This window comes from Tauraco erythrolophus, chromosome 2 (genome assembly GCF_009769465.1).
Source record: "Tauraco erythrolophus isolate bTauEry1 chromosome 2, bTauEry1.pri, whole genome shotgun sequence".
Lineage (NCBI taxonomy): Eukaryota > Metazoa > Chordata > Aves > Musophagiformes > Musophagidae > Tauraco > Tauraco erythrolophus.
Genome location: NC_141466.1, coordinates 75,782,316 through 75,804,540, shown reverse-complemented (window position 1 = coordinate 75,804,540; position 22,225 = coordinate 75,782,316). Strand labels below are relative to the sequence as shown.

Below are 22,225 nucleotides of genomic sequence, written 5' to 3'. Positions count from 1 at the left end.
GTGTTTTGCTATGAAAATTCAATTGGGGATGCGCTTACTGGATCATGTGGATGTTGCTTCTCAGTCCATTTGAGATCTAGAATGAATAGCTGGCATTTGCGGCACAAGTACCTGAGTGCACATTGATGCCACAAAGGCTTTACTCTTACAATAATAATCTCATTTGTGGTACTTAGGGGAAAGCTTTATCTTTACTTAGACTAGTGAAGCATCTTTAAGACTTTTGTTTGGATTTTCATGTTACACTACTGCAATAAACTTAACCTACGTAGCATACAAACTTAAATAAGGTCATTAGCTTTTAAAGATTGCTGGCAAATTAAATAAATTGTAGTTTTCATCCTGTAAGTACTGGAATTATAAAAAGAGCGAGGTATATTTTTATTCCAAACAGACCATGGAGATCCTAAAAATTGTGCCATTTTGCTATTGTCTTGATTGCACACACTTCAAAGTTCCAGGGTAATAGAGATAATTGAGTACTCAGAAATAGCGTAACAGACTGTGACATGTAGCAGGAGATTGGCTTACTTTATACCAGACTATTTCATGCTGTGACCGTTTTGCTAAATTTTAATTTCTGTGACATTACCCTTTGGACTACACTGGATTTTTTGCCAGCTTCTGGTACAACTGACTGCCAGGTGTTCCTCCAAATAGCAACCTGTGGTTGTCATAGTGAAAACTTGCCATGTGTCTTTCTCTGTTTCAAAGGCTAGGCTGGTGGTCTTCCACTTAAAAAAGGAGAGATAAGACTGTTCTTTTGATATTTTTAACGCGGGAGGTGTCCATAGTAAAATATAAAAAAATCCCCATGATATTGATAACCAGTTACTAATTGTCCATGTCGTAGCAACATTAGAATGTAAGATACAGAAACATAACCAATGCAGTCAAATGTGTCCAAAGACAAAGTTGTATGACAACATAGGCTGCTAGGACATACTCTGCCATTGTGTTCTTTGAGCTGGATCCTGTTAAAAATAGTCCAATTTTAAGACTTGGATTCTTTATCCTCTCTCCAAAATTGGAATAATTTTTCTGGAATAAAGACACAATTCCAGAAGAAATACCTATAATGGAGAAGCTTTTGTTAGTAGACCTTTTTTTTCACTTCAGAATACACAGATCTTTTGTGACCTTTTGTGAGTTACAAGCTCTCAAAAGTTCCACTCATCCTGTGGAAGAGCTGTACATCTGAAAGCAGATTCATGAATACAAGGGTAGGTGGAAGGTAGTTTGTCCTGTGGCTCTTAATTGCTGCATTTGCTTCTGAAAGAAGAGGACTCTTGAGATAACTTAGAATAAAATGCATGACTTAATATTTTCCTTGAAGTAAGGTTTTCCCTAGAAAAACCTTAATCTTTAAGTAAGTTTATTCAACATGAAAGGAGATTAGTTCTAGTCTTTGTCCTTGAAGTTGTTAGTTTCTATTCCAGGTAATGCAAATGCTCATGACTAAATTTAACTTCTAAAAATTCAGAGAAGAAATCTCCACAAATAGCATAATTTAACTGAATCAACCTCAAAAAGATGACTATAACAAGCATTTATAAGACTGTACTGACAAACTTTAATTACTAGCTGCTTCTAGCAGTCAGGATGTGTCATTCCAAGTAGTAGTTCTGATAACATTGGAAAATATACTGCCACTTTACTGTTTTTGTTTTTATTTCAGAGTAATGGGCTCAGGAGATAGAATTTCTATAAATAAATCAAAACTAGCAGAAATTATTCAACTGTATATTTTTATTTCAGGTTGGTCCCAAAGGACAAGTTGTAGGAATTGATCATATCAAAGAACTAGTAGATGACTCAATAAATAATGTCAAAAAAGATGATCCCACATTGCTGTCTTCAGGAAGAGTGAAACTGATTGGTGAGCATCAGACTGATATACTTACTAATTAAACTGATATTCTTTCTAGCAGCTGGTTGAAAATTACTGGAATTAGAAGTGATTAAAAATTCTAATTTAAGAAGTTAAATCAAAGAAAGAAGAGCCAAATGAAAATTTTAAAATCCAGATTGTCTTTCGGCCTTTGAAAAATATCTTCACGCAGTTTTGAGACTGTGACTTCTGGTAATCTTAGAGAACATGTAATCATTCCATTAGAGAACCTTAACAGGGAAGTGTTGCTGGTGAAAACACTTTAGATGCTGAAGGTCTGTCATGTTAAATTTACTTTTTAAAGTTGAGTTTGAATGCACAACTTTTCTTGGATAAATATACTGTCATCTAAATTTGAGTGTTTTAACAAAGCTTTCATACTTCTGATACATACTGTCAACCTAGTACTTTTTCCACTCAACTCTCTGCATGCAGCTTTCTCAATTACTGTATCATTGAAGTTCATTTCACTTGTTTTTAAAATTACCAGTGTTTGTATATTAGAGAAGTGATTAATTGACAAAAAACTACTTTAATTAAGACAGTTTCTGAGAGGAAATAATGCTAAAATTATACAAGGACAGTGAATTGGGTTTTTTTGACTAAAAAGAAAAAGATGCTGCTTTTTTTTTTTTTTTCACCCTTAAAAGATGCAAAGCTGGCAGGAGGAAAGCATTCCCTTCATTATCATTCTGTCATTAGGTTTAAAAAGAAGTTGAAGGTCTGGATTATTTTGAGGATTCTTACAAGAGTGTTTGGAAAATGATAATTGTGTGATGTTTGGCTCTTTAATTACTATTTTGATTCTTGTGTTTGGTTTTTTTTTTGTAAATGAGGGAGTTTTCTGAATCTTTTCTAAATAAGCCAATCAACAAATATACTTGTACACGTGTATAAAACACAGTGTCCCTCACTGAGAACACTTATGCCTTAAAATTTCTTGGAATAAGACTGTTGGGGTTGGAGAGGGGGAATGGGAGGATAATTTCCATTGTTGCTGTATAAAAGCATTTTGGACTTACGCTTCTGGCTATACCTGGAAGAAACTATGATGCTCTTGGGAGTCTAGAATTCTAACATCATCATCTGTATTACGTTTGACTGTATAGCAGGATGACTAAGAGACTTCTGAATAGTTTTGTTGTGAGGTACAGTTTAAAAAAGTACAGATGGATGCGTAGCACTTTTGTGAATTAGATGGAGAAGGAGGATGTTTTAACTGTGCTGGATTCGTGGGAGCTTTTTGTGGAGCTAGAATCCAGACAGAGCTGTTTTTAAAAACAAAACAAACAACAAAACCCAAACACCCTCCTCCCCAACACATAAACAAAAAATCCCTGAAAACTCAGTGATGGAAACTATATGAATTAAGACTAGGTAAGTCTTTTCGCAAGCGTGCTTCAAACATTCTCCATTGCTTTTTCACCTCAGATATGCCATAACTGCATTTCAGAAGCATCAACATTATTTTGGGATGTCTCTGTAATAGAACTGCACTGAGAACTTGGGAATAGGTATACTTAGGGTATGTCTATATTCATTTGTAGGGGGTTTTGCTTTTTTGTGTGTGTGGTTTTGTCTTTTGTTTTGTTTTTCGTAAAATGAGGAGAGTGCCTTTGAGGTCAGTTTCTCAACTGCTTCCACTTAACCACACTTTGGCTCGCATGAGAGTACTGGAGAGCACAAATTTTGATTCCTTTTGGATGAAACTAGAGTGGATTATGTGCTCTGAGAAGCAAATAGATACGTTTGATATGTTAATGGATATTAAACCAATAAGACTAGAAGTAGACCAGAGTGATCGTTCTGAAATGCCTGTGTTGCCTGGACATCAGGTTTTGCTGTACAGATCTGCTTCTATTATACTGCACTATTTGCTGATGCAGATGTAGCCAGAGGGGATGAGGGTATTCTAACCACAGTGAAATAGTCATCTTCTGTTTCTATGCTTATGCTGCACCTGTGTGTGAAACAGGTCTGCACAGAGACACTGAAGGCTTGAATACCAAGATCAGCAGATCAGGTCTAGGTTCAAAAACCAGCTACAAAACCCTTTTATGTCAGAAAGGCCTGACACTACTCCCCACTGCGTCTTGACCCACCACCGTGATTACAGGCTGCACGTAACTGGAGATCTGAGTAGCATGGGTGGTGTTTTTCGGGTTGTAAGCACAAGCTCAAAATTTAGGCTGCTGTTTCCCCTTGAACATTGAATAATATAATAACTTGTATCACATTGAATATATGAATGCTGACTTGACTTTTTTAAAAAAAAATCTTCTGGATATCTGAAAGCATGTTCCCATTATTGGTGGATATATACCTGACTGCTGTAGCCAGGAGAATTTCTATGGATGTTGAAAGGGAAGAGGCACGCTGTGCTTGATGCATATAAAGGAACATTTTTATTTTTTTTTTTTTTTTGTGAGTGTGTGCTGATTCTGAAGATGGTAGCTTTGGTTTGGACTATTAATTCTAAGAGCAAAAGGTGTAGGTGTTTTGAGTCCTTTTTACCACTGTTGGTGAAGTGATAAGGTGTGTGGAAGTCACATTCAGGCTTCTCTGGACAGTGCGCAAGGTGCATTTAAGTCTCAGAATACATGTGGTGTTCTTCAGAAGACAATCTCTTCTTCTTTTGCCAGGAGTACGGGAGATCACTGCTTCTAATGTCTGCTGCTGCATCTTAGGGAATGAGAGTCTGTCTCCCTGTGTAACTTAACATTGTTCAAAGCAGTATCTGTATGTTTGAGGTGAAGAAGTCTTTCTCCATGGCCTTTTCTGATGGAACAGCGGCTTAACACTAACATCATACTTCCTCTTTAGAGGAGGTCTACAGTGCTACTAAGATATAAGCAAATATAAATTATATACTTGACTGCATTGAGGTGCTTGTTTCAGTAGAACCCACTTTGGCAGAGTCAGACAGATTAAGCCCTGGAAATACTGGAAATTTCGTCTTTGTTTCTGGCAGCAGTAATAAAATCTGACTTAGTGGAATTGGTGGTCAATAGGCATGGGTTCTCTTGAATCACTGGTAGTTCTTCCTTGGCAGCTTCTGCCTGTGGCCCTTGGTTGGACCTTGTCCTGGTCAGAATTGATGATACGAGAAAATAAGTCACTAAGCTTTAGGGGGCTTCTCAGCTACTGGGGAAATGTGCTCTCTTATAATCCTTAAGCTTTGGGTGTAGAAGATCCTTGCAGGGTCTTGTTTCAGAACCTAATGTGAAAGATGACAAACTCCTCAATTTTAATAATTTTAAGGAGCTGTCCAGATCTTCCTGTACACTCTTGGATACTTACAGGTGTTGTTACTGTCTAGGTGGCCCTCCCTGTCACTGAGGTCCAAATGAAACCTGCTGCGGCCACCATTTATTTTTTCTGCTTTGTGAGTTGTTGAAAGGCAGAAAGTTAACAAATTTTCAGCCTCTGGCAGGGGCTTAGATCTTCTTTTGATTCATTCAGCCTTTTAATTAACCTGTGATAATAGTGACTGCACAGAAGTCGAAACTCAGTCTGAAGACGGGAAACCCCAAACTACTTGTGCTGAGCAGAGAACTATGTTCATTAGCGTCCTTGCTTTTTCTTCGTAATTGATTACTGGGACTTCTGCATTCATTCAGTATGAATTTGTGGATGGTTTAGCCTCATTTACTTCTTTTGTTCCTAGGTAACTGCAGAGACAGCTTGCCTAACTTGCTCTGAATTTCCTGTTGATTTCCTGTAGATAACAGGGATGCTACATTCACATCATCTTCTTTCAAAACTTAACTCAGAATCTAGTTTAGTTTGCTATGTTTCAGTGGCTTAAAAAAACCCAATCTGTTCCCCTTTCATCCTGTGTAACTGGGATGGTATGAGACATCTGTGACAGGGTGCTTCTCTGAGTTTTCCACCAAAGCTGAAGCTGCATCAGTAGCACTCTAAATAACTTAATTACTCCCAACATCTTCCAAGCAGCCACCTGGAGCTCGAGCCACCCATCTGCCCTGGCTATCCATGTTAGTCCAGCAATTGCTGCAGGAAGGATAGTGAGATCGATCTGCTGGCAAAACGGTGTGCTTGGGGATTAATGTGGTACTGCATTAATGTGTGAATGTAGGTGTGGGCTTCATTTCAACCAGGAGTGCAGTCATAGGTGTGTAGTCTGTGTGAATACTTGCTTTGTCTTTTCCTCACCTTTGGAGTCTTCTGATGCATGCTTCTGAGATTTAATGCTTTAGACTTATTATTTGCATTATATTTAGGAACGGTGTGTGTGAACGCGAGGCAAACCAAAGCATATGTTCTAAGAGGGTAAATGAGGGGAAAAGTCATCTGCATTGGAGTGGTAGGGCACATAAATACTTAAGTATCTTTTCTAGGTGGACCATGCATTTCCAAGAACTTTGATTATAAATCCATACTTTCTGATTTCAGGTGCTTCAGTAGTATTTGGCGTCTTTTATGAGTGTATGTATTGTATGTTTTGTTGCATCTATCTTACAATTGTGTTAGCATTATGAAGACAGTTTAAAAATATTATTACTGCTCAGCAGAATTTTAGTTGAAACCTGAGGTTAGCCTTTTATCTACATATAGATATGGCAGATCAGCTGTTTTCTCCACTCCTTTTTGAAAAGGTTAAAAAAAAAAGTGTTTTCTTGCAGTGGGAGATGGAAGAATGGGATATGCAGAAGAAGCTCCCTATGATGCGATTCATGTAGGAGCTGCAGCACCAGTTGTGCCCCAAGCAGTAAGCCTTTATGTTTTATGTGTATGATACAGTAATCTCTTAGCTGTAAAGAACATTTTACATACATATATATGCAAAATACTTGGTAGACTTGCACTACAGGGAGTATCACTGGGCAGGGTGGTATTACTTTATGGTGTGGGGTTTTTGTTTGTGTTATAATTGGGCTTCCTGTTGGTTTGCAAAAGTTTATGTTCTAATAACTGTCCTCTGAATAAACGTATTATTTTAAAATGACTTGTGCACAACCCTCTTATGACAATGAACTGGAGCATTTTATTTAATAAATGAATTTGGTTTTATCAAACATTGAATTACAAAATTTAAGTATTTATTTCCCAGGTTCCAAGGCATTGAGCCTGTTGGAAAAGTGATATGCTCAGCTGGAAATACAATGTCATGCGTTCATAGCTTTCAGACTGGATACAGGGCAGTTCTTGTTAGAAAAGCTGAAGAGTAACTAAGTACTTTAGACTGTGCATACATGAAATCCATTCTTGCAGATAAGTTTTTTGGTTTTTTTCTCTTCCGTTCATCAGCTGAATGGGAATGTATAGCACAATTTTGATATGCTAGATACCAGTTGAGTTTTTTAAAATATGAATTTTAATGAGAGTGAAGGGCTGGAGGTTTGAGGAGCTATAGACAAGTTAGATGTTTCCAGATATTGGCTGTTCTTTTTTTTTTTTTTTTTTTAATTTTGGGGGAGGGAGGTGGTGTGTTCCCAGCAGAGTGTTGACAGATGACAATTAAAAGGATAATTTAAAGCTTATTAGTGAATGAAACAGTTCCTGATTATAGCTTTTGTTAGTAACAAGGATTAAGATTTTTCTTCATGGTGTCTAGGAAGTACTGAATTTTCCTTGACACTACTGTGATGAGCTTCCTTCTTTAATTATGAACGCAAAAAAAACCCCAAGCACCCAAGCAGTTCTCTCATATGCTGTTACTCTGTTCTTACTCATGTTCATATATTTTGGGCTAGTTTCATAAAATGCTGTTCCATTCACAGAATGGAAGAGGAGCTGTTGGGTAGTGAGTGTATTGTAGACAACTTAAAATTATTCCAGGAAGATAAATACTAAGTCACAAATCTCAAATCTTATCCTGAGGGCTTATGGGGAGATCAGTTACCCCAAAAATGTTAAACAATGTGCCTGTACTGATGCACAGTAAGTATCGAACAGTTATAACTGGCAGTTGAAAAAGATTGAATCTACTGTAAAAGTAATTTGTGATTTACATGTTTTTCCCCTGTTATGTAGAAACTAAAACTGCAACCAACCCAGTTAATCGAATTACTATTTTACCTTCTTTCGAAATTATATGAAATTATTGTGAATGTTTCTGTAATACCAGTTGTTGTACCATGTTGTTGTGATACTCTCATTTTCAGTGCATTTTTTATTTTTCCTAAGTAGTTACCTACTCCATGATAGTAGATAGGTAACTTGTGGCAAAGCTATTAATCTAATGTAACAAACTTTGGATCCAGCTTCTCTGAAGTGGCTGGTTACGTTCTAATTTCTGTGTTGTGTTCTAGCTTATAGATCAGTTAAAACCTGGCGGAAGATTGATATTACCAGTTGGCCCTGCAGGGGGAAACCAGATGCTCGAACAGTATGACAAACTAGAAGATGGCAGTGTCAAAATGAAGCCTCTGATGGGAGTGATATATGTGCCTTTAACAGATAAAGAGAAGCAGTGGTCCAGGTGGAAGTGATTTTCTGTTCCACTTACTTCTTCCACACACACGCAAGGTGAAAGGGTGTGAATTTTAAGCAGATAGACTGCAAGGCCTGCCTGTGCTGCTGTCATTGCTTTCTGCTCCTCCATACCATGAAAAGTGACTCGGTCTGCATTACTGCATCACCAAGAGGAGGTTATGCTAAGTTTAATTTAAAAGCAGAAGAAAAATATTGCATGGGTTGCACTTTGTCTCTTTTGGACATTTTAGTCTTTGATGTGTTGAAGTTTCTTATTTGTTGTTTTGAACACGTAATTTTCTAAATTTAAACTTCCCTTCTAGTGAACTTCCTACAACTAGCTTCCCCAGTAATTAGGATGAAGTGTAAAATACTACTCAAGAATAAATACTGTTTTGTCCTATAAGTTAGTGGTAATTGGGTGTTCATTTTTTTATTTTTTCTGAAATGTCACAAATTAATAAAAAGGTTTGTAAAATCCTTTGTGGGAAATACAGATAATCTTGCAAGTGCTTTTCCTTCCGCCTCCCAAGTAGCAGAAAGCGGAGAAGGTAATCTCTTCTTCCCTAAAAGACAAATGTAGTTGAGTAGTTTTGTGGATATGTTTGCAGATATGTTATTAAAAGTCTGTCATCTGTCTCTGATGGAGAGGTATTTGTGTTCACCAACACAGCAAACTAAAGGCCTCTCTAGAGGTAGTAAACCTTCCAGTTTGCCGAGTTGGATGGCCAGTAACACAGACATAACACAGCTGTCAGCGTAAACCGTACTAGGCATTAGTGTGTGAATGAACAAAGCAGCAGTCCTGTTTTGCTTCCCTGCAGAAAATGCTTGTGAATGTGTTATCTGCCTTAATGAAGTGGATGGATGTGTATCGAGTTCTGAAAATAGCTTTTGAGCTTTATAACTCCTAAATTTAATTTTTTTTTTTTTTTTTTTGATATGCTGGAATATTGCTTGTGATTTGGATACATGAATACTTAGAGTTTAAGCTATCAAAATGTCCATAAGAAGTACAAATAAAGCAGTTTGCATTGCTGCTGCTTACTGAGACCTCATTTCAGCGTTTCTTGGATTGCTGTATAGCCACCATGTACAAATTACTCTCAGAACAACTTTAATGAGTTAATGCAGAGTCCAAAGCTTGTGAAGCATGCTCGCTATTCAGATGTTTTGTAGTTGTTATGCAAATTTAATACTTTGTCCTCGAATATTGCCACTCTTTCCTCAGAGTGGTACTCGAGGGGTTTCCTGCCTCTTGTAAGGCTTTGGAACTTGCTTTGTAGTCAGTTTCCTCCTCTGGCAAATGTTGTGGGCTTTATTCAAGTTTGGAGTCCATGCTCTGCTTACTTTAGAAAAGAGAAAGAAAAAGAAAAATTCTTCTTAAGTGTTCCTTTTTCCAGAGAGGTTTTATAGATTTTTTTTTTTCCCCCTGCGTTTCCACCTGATCTGATTATAGTAGCAATTGTGTTTTTTCATAGCAGCAATATGTATTCTTATAAATAGCATTTATTGAAGGGTTTGTAGAATGACAGTGAAGGGAGTATAGCATATCAAGGACTAGAATTCCAAGGTCTTTGCATCTCTTCTGTGCACTTTTGTGCTCCATTTTCTCTGCTATCTCAGGAAGAAGTAATAGATAGAAGTAATAGATCTTCAGGTCTTCTTCAGTCATGGGTATTGTGGCATTCTTTTCCCCAGGTTTTCTTACCAGTTTTTGTTCTTTTCTGAAATACCTCTTGAGTTTATTTATTTATTTTTTAATTTAAGTGTTAAGAATGTGCATTGGTGTTACCAGAAAAGGTAAGTGCTTAGACTGAATGGTTACCTTGATCACTACAGTGGCATAGAGGCTGTTTCTTGCTACGTACACTTAAATTTGATTCAGACTTGGAAATCTCTGTTAAAGGAAATTTCAGAAGTCCGCTTCTTGTAGTATTTGATTTTTGTTTAATTATCCTTTTTGTAAAAGGAAAACTCCTATTCCCTTCTCAAGGGTAACTGTCAGTGCACTGCTGACCTTCAGGAGATCACATTGGTCTTTTTTGTTGTTTTTTTTTTATTGGTGAGTCCAAAGCTCCAACAGCCAGCTGCTGCTAAGGAAACTCCTGATTATAAATCATCATTTGTTATCTACGCTAGCATTAAAGTCGTAATAAAGAGCTGTGGTGTATGAAACATTGTAAATAAATAATCTTACTTGTGAATATTGTTGGATTTCATTAAACTTTGTAATTTTCTAGTTTGGGTTCAGCTGCAGTAGTATTTTAAGCTCCAAATAGTAGTGGAAATCTTCTCGAATGTGACTCCATGAGGCATTTGGAAGTAGAATATACACAGGAACTCTATCTCTGGTACAAAATGAAATGTATCAGTGTACCAGAGATCCAGCAGTAGGTGCCCGCTTATGTGATTATGCTGGTAAAGTTGTTTATCCATTCAGATAAAACCTCCAATTATTAATTTTTTTTTTCTTACTGATAAGTAGGGAAGAGTGCCTCTTGTGCCACACAGTTGAGAGCACAGCTTATTGGCTACCTTATTGGCTGTTCTTGTGTAAATTAGGATCTCTCTGGTTTTACTTCTCTGTGAGAGCTCACTTACTACTTACATGGAGAGACAACTTAAAGAGAACAACAACATAAGGAATGCTTAGCAATGAGTCTCAGCTGGAGTCTTGAATTTTATTTTCAAACAGGCAGCTGTTTTAAAAAGTTAACAGATTACTTTTTTTAACTGAAAATATTGCATTATTAGAAATTTCGTATTTGCTGATAAAATACAAAATTATAATGACAATTAACCTTTCTGACCAATAACTGCAGTGACTGGACTGGGGCTGTTACTGTATTCACTTAATTTGTATGTACAACATGATTAAGGACCTTTTTGTAAAATGTGTTTATTATGAAATATTTTAATATGCTTCTGCATAGAAGCTCTTACTCATGTTAGAAATGCCCCAGATGAGCTAGTTGTCTAATTTCAGTTGAAATTAGCAAGGATTGTTTGTCTGGAATTCCTTAGACTGTGCAGACTAATGATTATGGTTAAAGGTTTTATTTCACTTTGGCAAAAAGAATCTGCATAAAATATTTTAGGTTAAATTTAAAATTTGTATTATGCAAAAATGCATGTGATTTAACTGATATCAGACATCAGTTATAACTGATAACTGATATAACTGATATAGCTGGAGAGGGACTTTTTACAAGGGCGTGTAGTGATAGGACAAGGGGCAATGGCTTTAAACTGAAAGAGGGGAGATTTAGATTAAATATAAGGAAGAAATTCTTTACTCTGAGAGTGGTGAGGTACTGGAACCGGTTGCTCAGAGAATTTGTGGATGCCCCATCACTGAAGGTGTTCAAGGCCAGGTTGGATGAGGCTTTGAGCAACCTGGTGTAGTAGAGGGTGTCCCTGCCCATGGCAGGGGGGTTGGAACTAGATGATCTTTGAGGTCCCCTCCAACCCTAACTATTCTATGATTCTATATAATAGGTTGCAGAGAAAATTCCTTTTTGTAATTTCAGCCTACTCTCTCAATTTAATGATTGATCATGCTAAATAATTTATAACAGCACCTTTCCAGATTAAAATGCTACCAGTCCAAATATTGCATCTAGTTACCTTTAAAATTACGAAGGGATAAATAATTTGCTGCTGAAACGCTGAGTAGATGCTGAAATTCACTGTGGCCTAATATGAATTAGAAATACAATGTCAGTAGTGACAGCGTGTTTTTCGTAGATGAATGAAAAGGGAAAGTCAAATGCTGCTTAGTGACAAGAAAACTGAAGTGGATCAAAAGTGAGTTACAGATTTAAGATAAATTTCTCAACACTTAATTCAAATATTTAATGTGAATGCCTTCCTCCAGAGGTGGAAACAGATTGCGAAACTTCATGACTTACCTGTATCTCAAACAGGGATAAGTTTTGTGATTTATTTTATTTTATTTTATTTTTCATAATGAACTCTGACATTTACCTGAAATGCAACCTATTAGATTTTTCTGAGAATATTTCTTAGTTTGTTGTTGGATGCTCCCAACGGGAAATGTGGAATATTGTTGTATATGTTTTCCGTACTCATAAGCCAACATTTTTCAAGCTTTCTTAAATTTATTTTCAGAATAGTAATTCTGAGCTAGTGACTTCTGAAATTTGCTTTAACTTGAGCTTATAAAGTTGCTTTGATGCCTCAATTGACAATACTAGATGAGCGATTCCCCTGCTAGAATTCCAAGGGCTTGAGAAGGACTATTGTGATGACTTAAAACCTAAATATATATATTGCTTACTAAGCAAGAGCCAGTAAGCAGATTGGAAGGAGTGCATGTATGAAGGTGGATGGAAATTATGTGAGTTGTGGAAGAAACACAGCAAATAGTCATGGCGAGAAAAAGGGAGAAAAGTACAAATTAGTTAGTAGATCTTAGAGGTCAACGGGATATTTTTAACAAGGTAATAGCAGTTGTCTTTTGAGTCAAGCTTTGTAGCAGGATAGATCTTTTACTGCTGGGAGGATAGGCAAGTATCCTGTTTTTTGACCAGTGATTGCAACCTGGTAGATCTCATAGCTTGGCAGCTTCTGATCCATACAGCTGAAGTTCAGATCAACTGAAGCTGTTTTGCAGTGTGTATTTAAGTCTGCGAGCTGTTCGCATTAGGTGGAAAGCTGAGAAGTGTTACCTACCTGATGATCTAAGACTTTTCTGTAACTTTCTAATATATATAATCCAACAGCGCACATGTAAGCTTAGCTTCTCATAACAGTAGAAAATAAATGCTGCGTAATTCTAACACATACATCATGGATTGTTTTGGGCTGTCGTGGTGGTGTTAGATGAACGAGTAGTGAAGAGCAAGCGAAAAGTCTCTGGAGGGAAGCTGGTCCCCTTAATACAGCAAATGTTCTAATAAACAGAATATTAACATCTTTATTTTTGAAAGTGGCATCTAGGATACACTTAACTTACAGAAACGTTATTACTTGGTCAGGAATAGCATAAAGCAATGCAAAATACCAACAGTTAAAATCTCGACATGTTAGTATCACTTATTTGAATTCTAAGTACAAATACCATTTTGTGAAAGAAAAAAACACATTTCAAATACGTTAAGTGCTTCAGCAACATAATGCCAAACCCTTGCCAATGTCTGTGGCTGCATAAAATTACTGTGTTTAACAGGTTCAGAGTAAATACAGAATTTTTCGTAGGCTTACAATTTCCTGAGGATCTAGCTTGGGTTTAAAGGATTAAGAATTATTTGTCACAGTAAGAGGCCAGGCTTTTACAAACCTATGATAGTACAGGGTAGGAATCAAGATGAAAATCACATCAGCAATTAGGCATGTGAGACCAAACCAGCAATAGCAGTAGTCATGACTTACATATGCTTTTTGAAGTTGTAAATATTAACTTATGGTGCAACTCCTGGAAGCATAAAGGATGAATGAAGTACTTACTCTAAATTCACCAGCTCTGCATTTTAAACTGAGTATCAGATGCTAATTTATTTTTATCTGTTTAAAATAAGCAGATTTCTGTGAAATAGGCAAATAGGAAGAACTTCCAAACCTTTGGCTATAACCAAATTTTTCTTCACTCCTGCCAAGATGTGTTCTTCTCCCTTCGACTTTTTTTCCGCTTTCTATAATTATTGCCACGCTCTGAAGCTGTATGATTAGTACTTCACTATTAGAAGGCAGTGCAAAGTGCAAAGAATGCAAATATTTATCACTGAGAAATCACAAGATTTGCATCCCAGCTGCATTAGCTAGAAAACTAGTCGTTTAAGTACTAGTTGCAGCAGCCTTTTCAGTTGCTTTTAAAATGTTTTGCATGCTGTCATTCCATGCCTTTGGATAATGCCTTTGTAACTTTAAAGCTTTTGCTTGTGTGCGTGTAGCACTATATTTTTGTGGGTTAGTTTGCATGATAGCTGGACATACAGTTGAGTATTGAGCCAGCAATCACATTAGTGAAGTTTCTCTTAATTCAGATAGTTTTTGCTTTGGCTAATGAGGGTGATGCACCTACTAAAAGAAAAATTGCAGCAAACTCGTGAGTTTATAGATCGCTTGTGCCGGGGGTGGGGCAGAAACAACAAACACTTTGGTTTGAATTTTCCAACGTTCATAGTGGCACAGTGCACACCGCTCAGATTTGGTGGATGTTTTTCTTTAAAGTTAACTCTTTAGAAATATTTAAACAATTCACTAATATATGATAATTTCACTGTTGGAATATGGGTTCTATGGGTTTCCTGCTTTAATGTGTTTTAAGTGTCCTGCAGGAGCAAAAGGCTGCATTTTCCAGATTTCTTGTAGTGATTTAGAGAGAGTTCTTGATGCATCCTTTCTCCTACCTGAATCTCCTTTTAACACACGCGCACACCCCACCCTGCCCTCACCCATCCGTAACCTAGTCCTCATTTAGCATAGTTCCTTTAGCAGCTAATCCAGCTGCTCTGTGAGATAAATAAAATGGGTGGTACAAACTGCGTGACATTGATGTGAGATTATGTTCCTAGCTTTCTTGAGAAACTGCAGCTGAAGCTAAATTTGCTTTTTTGGCACCTACAGAGTGATTTTTGCCAATACCCTGTCTAGTAAGTTGGCTCAGTTTCTTGCCAGCATGTAGCCAACAGTTTGGATGACGGGTAGCTGTGTGGTGCAGGGTATGTTCATTACAGCATATGATCTGTTAAACATAGAATAGAGAGACCCATATTTCACAATACATCACACAATAGTATGAGATGATATGAGATTGCTGTTGCCTTTTCTTTGGTTTGTTTTGGGTTTTTTTTCTTAAATGCTTGAAGAGATTTCTGAAATTTTGCTGATGCGCTTGAGCACTTAAATGTAACCTGATTCAGTATCAAAATTTTTCAAACATGATTTCCAAGGGGAAGAGAAACATAACTACATGTGTTTTCTTTCTACAGGGATGAATTGTAAAAGCTACATCATCTTGACCCAAACATAGTGTTACAGTGGACTGCTCATCTCCAGTTCTAAAAGCTTTTTGAAAATCAACAGCATTGCAGCTTGTTTTGGACTTCGTTATACTGTTGTTATCAGCATGGAAAAGCGTGGTGTTTGTTTTATTTTTTTAGATCCTCAAGGCAAATCTGATAAAGAAATGGTGGAAAGTTTTATGCGGGCACTGTTTTATTTAACATGCCTTTATTTTACTTTCATCTGTTCAAAGTGAATTTCTGCATAACTGCAGATTAAGACCTATAGTTTGTGAACTCTAATTTTGATGGGGGTACTTGAACACTCACTTCTCTCGGCTCCTGTGTCCCTTGGTAAAACTGCTTCTGTGCACCTTACGACACTACGTAGGTAATACCAGGTTTTCTGTGTTCCAATGTCTGCTAGATGCTACTAAAAGGAGATGAACTTCCTTTTTAAGCTTTTGACATGGTGTCATAGACTAGCATGTAGTAGATACAATCAGCTGCTTTATTACCTTAAAACCAGGCATTTGTATATATTAAACTTCAAGACATCAGAGGTGGGTGGCCGCTCTTATCAAACATGGCTGTTCAAGTTGTTTGTAACAGACATGGTTTTCCCTTTCCTTCTAAAATTAATTAATGAAGTATTGAAATTCCGTTTTGGTTTGTAGCTCACTACTGATGTGATACACATGGATTTAACTCCAGAGATACGATGTAAGCTGTGTCCCAGTCACTGGACAGTTTATGCAATGCTGCTTTGCCAAATAAAGTTAAAAGCAAAAGGAGTTGTGTGCTTATGTGGAAGATTAGGAACAGTATGTAGCAGACTACTGAGATTATGGATTGCTAGATTCTTTATTTAAAAATAAAAAAATCCAGTTTGGTTTTGAAAGAAAGTTGCTTTTGGCAAAGCCATTTGCTGCATTAACATTCTCATTTTTCTAACTGCGGACACTCAGGAGAAAATCTGGCTTTTTAGAAAGTGATTTCTTAATTACTATACAAGGAAAACATGATACATGCAGAAGGAGTAACAAATCCTGGACTTCTAAGTACAGATAGGGATGCTATTCTTCAGTTTTCATATAGAAGAGTAGTTGGAAGGCTATAAACATTTTTTTCTGCCCCAGGTTTTCTGTTTTGGAACTGTAAAATGTCAACAGCGAATTGCAAAGTAGTACAGGAAGTTGAGCTGCTTTGGGTAAGGAGGGAAGTGTGTTTTGAGTCGTCTTGCTCAGATTTGAGCAACCAGGAATTAAGCAGCATGTTATCATAATTTTTTTATTTTTTTTATGATAAAAAGGATTATAGAATAAAATAATTTGTATAAAAACAACCCATAGTGATTGCTGCAAAAATATATTTGACTTTGTGGTGGAACAGCAATAATTTTCTGATAGGATTAATCCCTGAAAGCGTAAAGGTTAAAATTCAAGGGCCTATGCATATGAAAGAGGAATGTTATAAATAACCTTCCTTTTGAAGGTCAGCCCCATCCTTTTGCTGTGTAAAAGATACATATCACTTCACTTCCAAACACCTGAATGAATTCATGTACCACCTCCTGATCTGACTGCAGCCTGGGAGCACATACACAAAGATTACTCTTACAAAGGAATTAGTATAGCGTGTATTCTAGAAAATACAATTCAGAAAAACCCACTTGCGTCTTGACAAATTCATACTAACCCACAAGCAACTGTGAATCTAGTTCTTGGTGTTGAAGTGAAATACCTTAAATGATGCATGCTAATGTTCAGCCTTTTGGTCACTGTATCGTTCAATTTCAGTTCAGCTTTATTTACATCTCCTCACTAATTTGTTCAGTTCAGTGAATGATACGAGCTCAACTGTATCCAAATTCTTGTCTCTGGACACAGTGTAATAAGCTAGCCTAACCTGGAAGAGGTGATAAAGCTGAGACGCGGTGACAACTTTTTTTGAGGAGAACCACTTCAGGAGGTGTAAGACTTCAGGGACCAAGGCTGTAGGGATTAGTGCTCCCATTCCACTGAAGGGGTTGGTGATAGTCAAGGTACTTGGGCAGAAAGGAGTATCCAGGAGTGGCATTTAGGAACTGGAGAATTAAAACCCCTCCGTGATGGAGCAATGGTTCTGAAGTAAAAACTTCTTGGAGAAGAGGACAAGTTGAAATGCAGAAGATTTGAAGAGCTTGAATAAATGCTGTGTGAACTGTCTGAATTGCTACTTTGCCAAATAAAACAAATTGAGAGGAAGCTGTATCTAGGTGTCTGGGTGGTTTTTTTTGGTTTGTTGTGGGTTTTGTTTGTGTTTTGCTTTTGTTGTTTGTGTTTTTTTAAACCTTGACAAGACTTCACATGCCCAGAAAGAAAGCAAGCAGATATGAAAATACTGGTTTACTAAATCACCAGAACAATGTGTTCCTCTTCAGTTAATTAATGTATTGCAGCAGTTCCCAAGCCTGGTAGCAACCATACAGAATGTAAGTGGAGTTTTACTTGTCTGTTAGGTATTTCTTTTAGTTTATGTCTGTGTGTTTTGGGGAACAGGCTGTGCGCGGTGTATGAATTCTGTCTGTGGTTGAATCCAGCTAGCACGGAGTGTGAGATCTGCCACTTGCAAGGGTTAACATTTATCTTTTTACAATAAGTGCAGTGATGTTTCACTGGATTGTTCCGTTCGCCTCTAAGCAAGAACAACCTGGGAGAAGAGATGGGCTGAACCAGTGACAGTCACTTGTCTGGTTGTTTCCAGGGATCAGGCAGTAGAAGACCTCCAGAATATAAGCAGAGGAAGCAGGAGCCCATAGCTGTATCTTGGAAACCCATAAACAGTTATGGGTGCTGCACAGAGAAGAGCAGGTTGGTGTGCTGTATGGATGCTTTCTCTTTACGTAGCGGGAAATAGTGGGTACTATTTCTTTCAAACTAGCCAGTTGACATGAGGGCATAGAGACTGTTACTTGGATTGGTTTTTTTGAAGGGAAACCAGTGTGCAGAGGATGTGCCTGGCACCGCTGGCTGAGGCCACCTGGACGATTCCCGAAATGTTTCGTAGTCAGCAAGTTTGAAATGTGCAATAATGCCTGGAGCAGGGGGCTCTGTGTGGTAGGCTCTGGAGCGTCCAGCTGGCAGCAGTTTTCTCTGCATGTGCAGTGTTTTTGTGACAGGATGACAAGCTCCAGGGTTTTCCAGCGTGGAGGGACTGTGGAATTAACCATCAGCACAAACAGGTAAACTAAAATGCTGAGAGGAAAACGCTGATCGAATACTGTCATTCCTGCCAGGAGGGAGGGTGTTAACCCGTGCTTACAACAGCAGTGTTTGCTTTCTTTTACTTGTTTTGATTTAAATGCAGTTGACAGAAAGAGGATGTGATTACAATTCCTTCTTGATTTTGATATGATGCAATGGTCATGATTTGTATCTCTGGCTTCATTTAGCTGACTTTGAACATATTACAATGCAGTTAGAAGGATCAATAATACTAATTACCTTTATAGAACCCTTGTTCCTTTGTCTCAAATGATGTGGAAGAGTCATTCTGCTGAAGTGAATGGGCAGTGGTCCTGGCTCAGAAAAAAGGCATGATGAGGTGCTGCAAGCACATCGTGCAGAACAAAACAACAACCACCAGAAACACAGAGGGGAAGCACATGTGCCAAGGGATGCAGGAGATGGTGAGGTCTGAAATTGGTCTTTTGCATTTCAGGACGCCCAGACTTCACACATCAGAAGTATAAATCAGAGTTTAAATGCTGTGCTGTACAGTAGATGGATTCAAGCATGAGGTTTAAGTTTTGTGGGTTCATACAGTTCGTCTTTGTTGGCTCTATTTGAGTTTCTGTCCATATAATTGTGAAGGGTTGAAGACCAGTTATGGGCAGTGCACAGATGCTCTTCAGGTATCATCAAACCTTTTGCCTTTACCGTAATCGATAAGCACTTGTGTGCTCAGGGCAAGGTTTGGGTTTCCATGCCTCAGCCAGGTCTGAGGAAATCAGCCTGGACTAAAACTTGCCCTTATGCAGGCAGAGATGCTGTAAACTTTCCTCTGCCTGACCTGTTTACCTCCCACATTTCATCCCTGACATACAGGGCTGCTTTTTCTTCTGGGTGGTAGTTTTATACACAGCACAGATACATAACGCAGCTGATGCATTAGGAGTTTTCCTATGAAAGGCTGTTACTGTTCTTTTGTGCTCTTGGCAGGGTGTTAACGAGATAGATGCTCAGCAGAATGTGCTCAGGAAGTAAAATTGTATTGCTTTAAATAATGAATCGAATGGACATAGTTATTGCTGAAATATGTATGGAGGAGATCTAGGTGCCTGTTGAAAACTGCCTGAAAGCTTCAGGAAGGAGAAGTGTAAAGAACTCACTTTGTGTCTCATCACACCAAACTGGAAAATTTGAAAGACTTAATCCTGTGCCTTTTTAGCAAAACTCTGTTTTAGCAACAACAGACTATTTTCATAAAGACTGTTGACAGAGTTTCTCAGATCTCACTTTGATATTTTCATGTTTCTTTGTAGTCCAGCCATTTTCATTGTATACTTCTGAGGAACTGACCTGATAAGATACTCTCAAAAACATACTCTGATGCTACTGAGAAGCTGAAGTCCTTTTTTCAGCCATGTTTCAGCATATGTTTGCATCTTACATGTCTTTATAATGAACAAATTAAGTATCTTGTTTACCATGTTCTGCCAAATCACTTTTTTGCTGTTATGGAGAAGGGGCATCCAAGGTTAATCAGTAACTTTTATTTCAGGTGCCTTATGTACTAGCAGGATGCTCTCAAAGGCCTTTGGGTAGGGAAATGGGTGATTGAGAGCATCTGCCTAGGCTAATGCTCTGATCAGGGTTCTGGAGAAGCTCATCCCCTCTGGATATAGAGGCAGCCTCAGGAAAGTTCTCTCATGCATGGAATGAGCCTTCAGGGATGCTTTCCCCATAGTCCCTACTTTGCACTGTGCTGCCTGCTTTCTAGCCCTTTCCAGTCCTGCACTCATTCAAGTTTCCTGCTCCCTCTGTATCTCTGTTGTTCAGTCATTTGTTTTGAATTGAGGTACCTTTAATGAGTCTCTTTTGCGCATTAGGAGCTGGTAGTTTTGGAGAAACAAGGGAGATAAAACAGAAGGGATTACTGAAACTCTGGATGATAACCCTGAGGAAGGAGACAGGATGGCACTATAAATCCATCAAACCAAGAAATACCGAGATAAGTTAGCCAAGACTGAATTTACACTGAATTTTTACTCATTAGCATGGTAAAACCACACTTCTAGGGGAGAAAAAGCCCCCTACCCAAACGGGACCACCCCCCTCCGAGGATGCGTGGTAAAATATTTGTGTACTGTCCCTTTAAATGGGAGTGTAGCATTAGTAGGCCAATTGGTATCAAGGACACTGACTAAAGTATGAATAATGTATTAATTGCACAACTTTAAGAGTATAAATATTCTCTGTACTGTTAAAAAAGAGCATTGGCTTTGTGAATAATCACTTCGTACCCTTTTTCTGCCCAGAACTGGAATAAAACAAGTATCTCGACTCTGTGTGAGGATTGACTTTTGCACACCAAATGAAAGAACCCATAATTTGGGACAACGGTAGTTGTGAAGAACTATGTTAAAATTCTTGTTCTGCTCTCTTTAAAATGAGATTAAACGTTTCTGTTGGCCGAACAGCTGAGGACATCCTTGCAAGCTGTGACTCTTCAACCCTTCCCGGCACTGAACCTTTGTGCCTTGTCTGTTGGTCAGCCTGCTCCAAATGTGCTTCTCATTGATTTAGGAGTGGCTTAGAACTGTCAGCCAGGAGCCTTACACATGCAAAAATTAAAATTCTAGCAGGTATCTTTAAAAACTTGTTCCTGAATTGGGTTTTTGTGCTGATTCAGTCCTTCTAGACATTCTTTCGTGTTTCAGAGCTCCAGTGCAGAGCGCAGTGTTCAGCAAGTGTTTCTGTATATTACAAATGTATTTGTGGCCTTATCACTTTCTGACTTAAGTAACTATAAAACATATAGCAAAGGTATTTTTCTATCTTTTTTTTTTTCTTTCCTGTTTACAGCATGTTTTCCTTTTCCTACTCAGGTCAAGCCAATTGTTTCATGGGCTCTTTTCTTTCGTACTCATCACTCTGTGTTTGTTGCCTCTGTCTGGTCTTTACGCCCATCAGCCCTCTCTGAATCCTTTCTAGCTTTTCCTTTTGCTTTTGCTCTTTTAGCTTTTGCCATTAGAAACTGAAAAATCCCAATTCCTGATGCCTGTGAAAACAGCAAGCGTAGACCTCAGTGATGCATGACTGTGAATTCTGTTGGGGCTTACTAGAAAGGCGCTCTCTTTGTTTCGGGGGTGGCGTGTTTGTGTTGCTATTGGTTCGTGCCGCTGACTCGCTCTGTGCAGTTTGGGATTGAAACTCTTATGCTTTATCTAGGGTTTAAAAAGCAAATGGAGCATCGCACTGACCTATTTCAGCCTTTTTGTTTTGCAAATGTGCTTTTGGAACTGCCCTTGCTATAATCCTGCAGTGCTATGGAAAAGACTACAGTGGGGATGTTCAGGCTAGGATCCTCCTACAAAAGTGGGCAGCAAGCGACCCACATTACAAAAAAAAAACACCACCTGACTTCTAATTATGAATAAAACTCAGGTAAGTATTGCTTGTTACTTTGAAATAATTTGTACCCTTAAGGGTATGTAACCTGGTCTGAAGGGCAAAGCAATTGAAAATATAAAAAGTGACCTAACCCAAATACTCTTTTGATCAACATTAAAATACACTGACAAAACAAATTGTAATGACCTCTCCTGATACACAGAGGAGTAATATCCACAGGTATATACTATCAAAGCAATCAATATTCTCTGCTTATCTATGTAAAGCATGCTGGTAGTAAAAATAAGTGGACCAAGCATATTCCCAGATGT

General features: G+C 38.0%; 1 protein-coding gene across 3 annotated transcripts in view; it reads left to right on the top strand.

The window, feature by feature from the left end:
• The window catches only part of PCMT1 (protein-L-isoaspartate (D-aspartate) O-methyltransferase), a 35,627-nt gene extending 20,131 nt beyond the window's left edge, over nucleotides 1–15,496 (top strand). For 2 of the 3 annotated variants that reach the window (XM_086631492.1, XM_086631493.1), the window contains 4 exons: nucleotides 1,759–1,879; nucleotides 6,538–6,623; nucleotides 8,167–8,383; nucleotides 15,286–15,496. In XM_086631492.1, the coding sequence (XP_086487618.1) occupies nucleotides 1,759–1,879; nucleotides 6,538–6,623; nucleotides 8,167–8,346 (387 nt within the window). In that variant the 3' untranslated portion in view covers nucleotides 8,347–8,383; nucleotides 15,286–15,496. The remainder of the gene's footprint in view (nucleotides 1–1,758; nucleotides 1,880–6,537; nucleotides 6,624–8,166; nucleotides 8,384–15,285) is intronic. The other variant, XM_086631491.1, reaches the window with a different exon arrangement.
• Nucleotides 15,497–22,225: the final 6,729 nt, after the last annotated feature.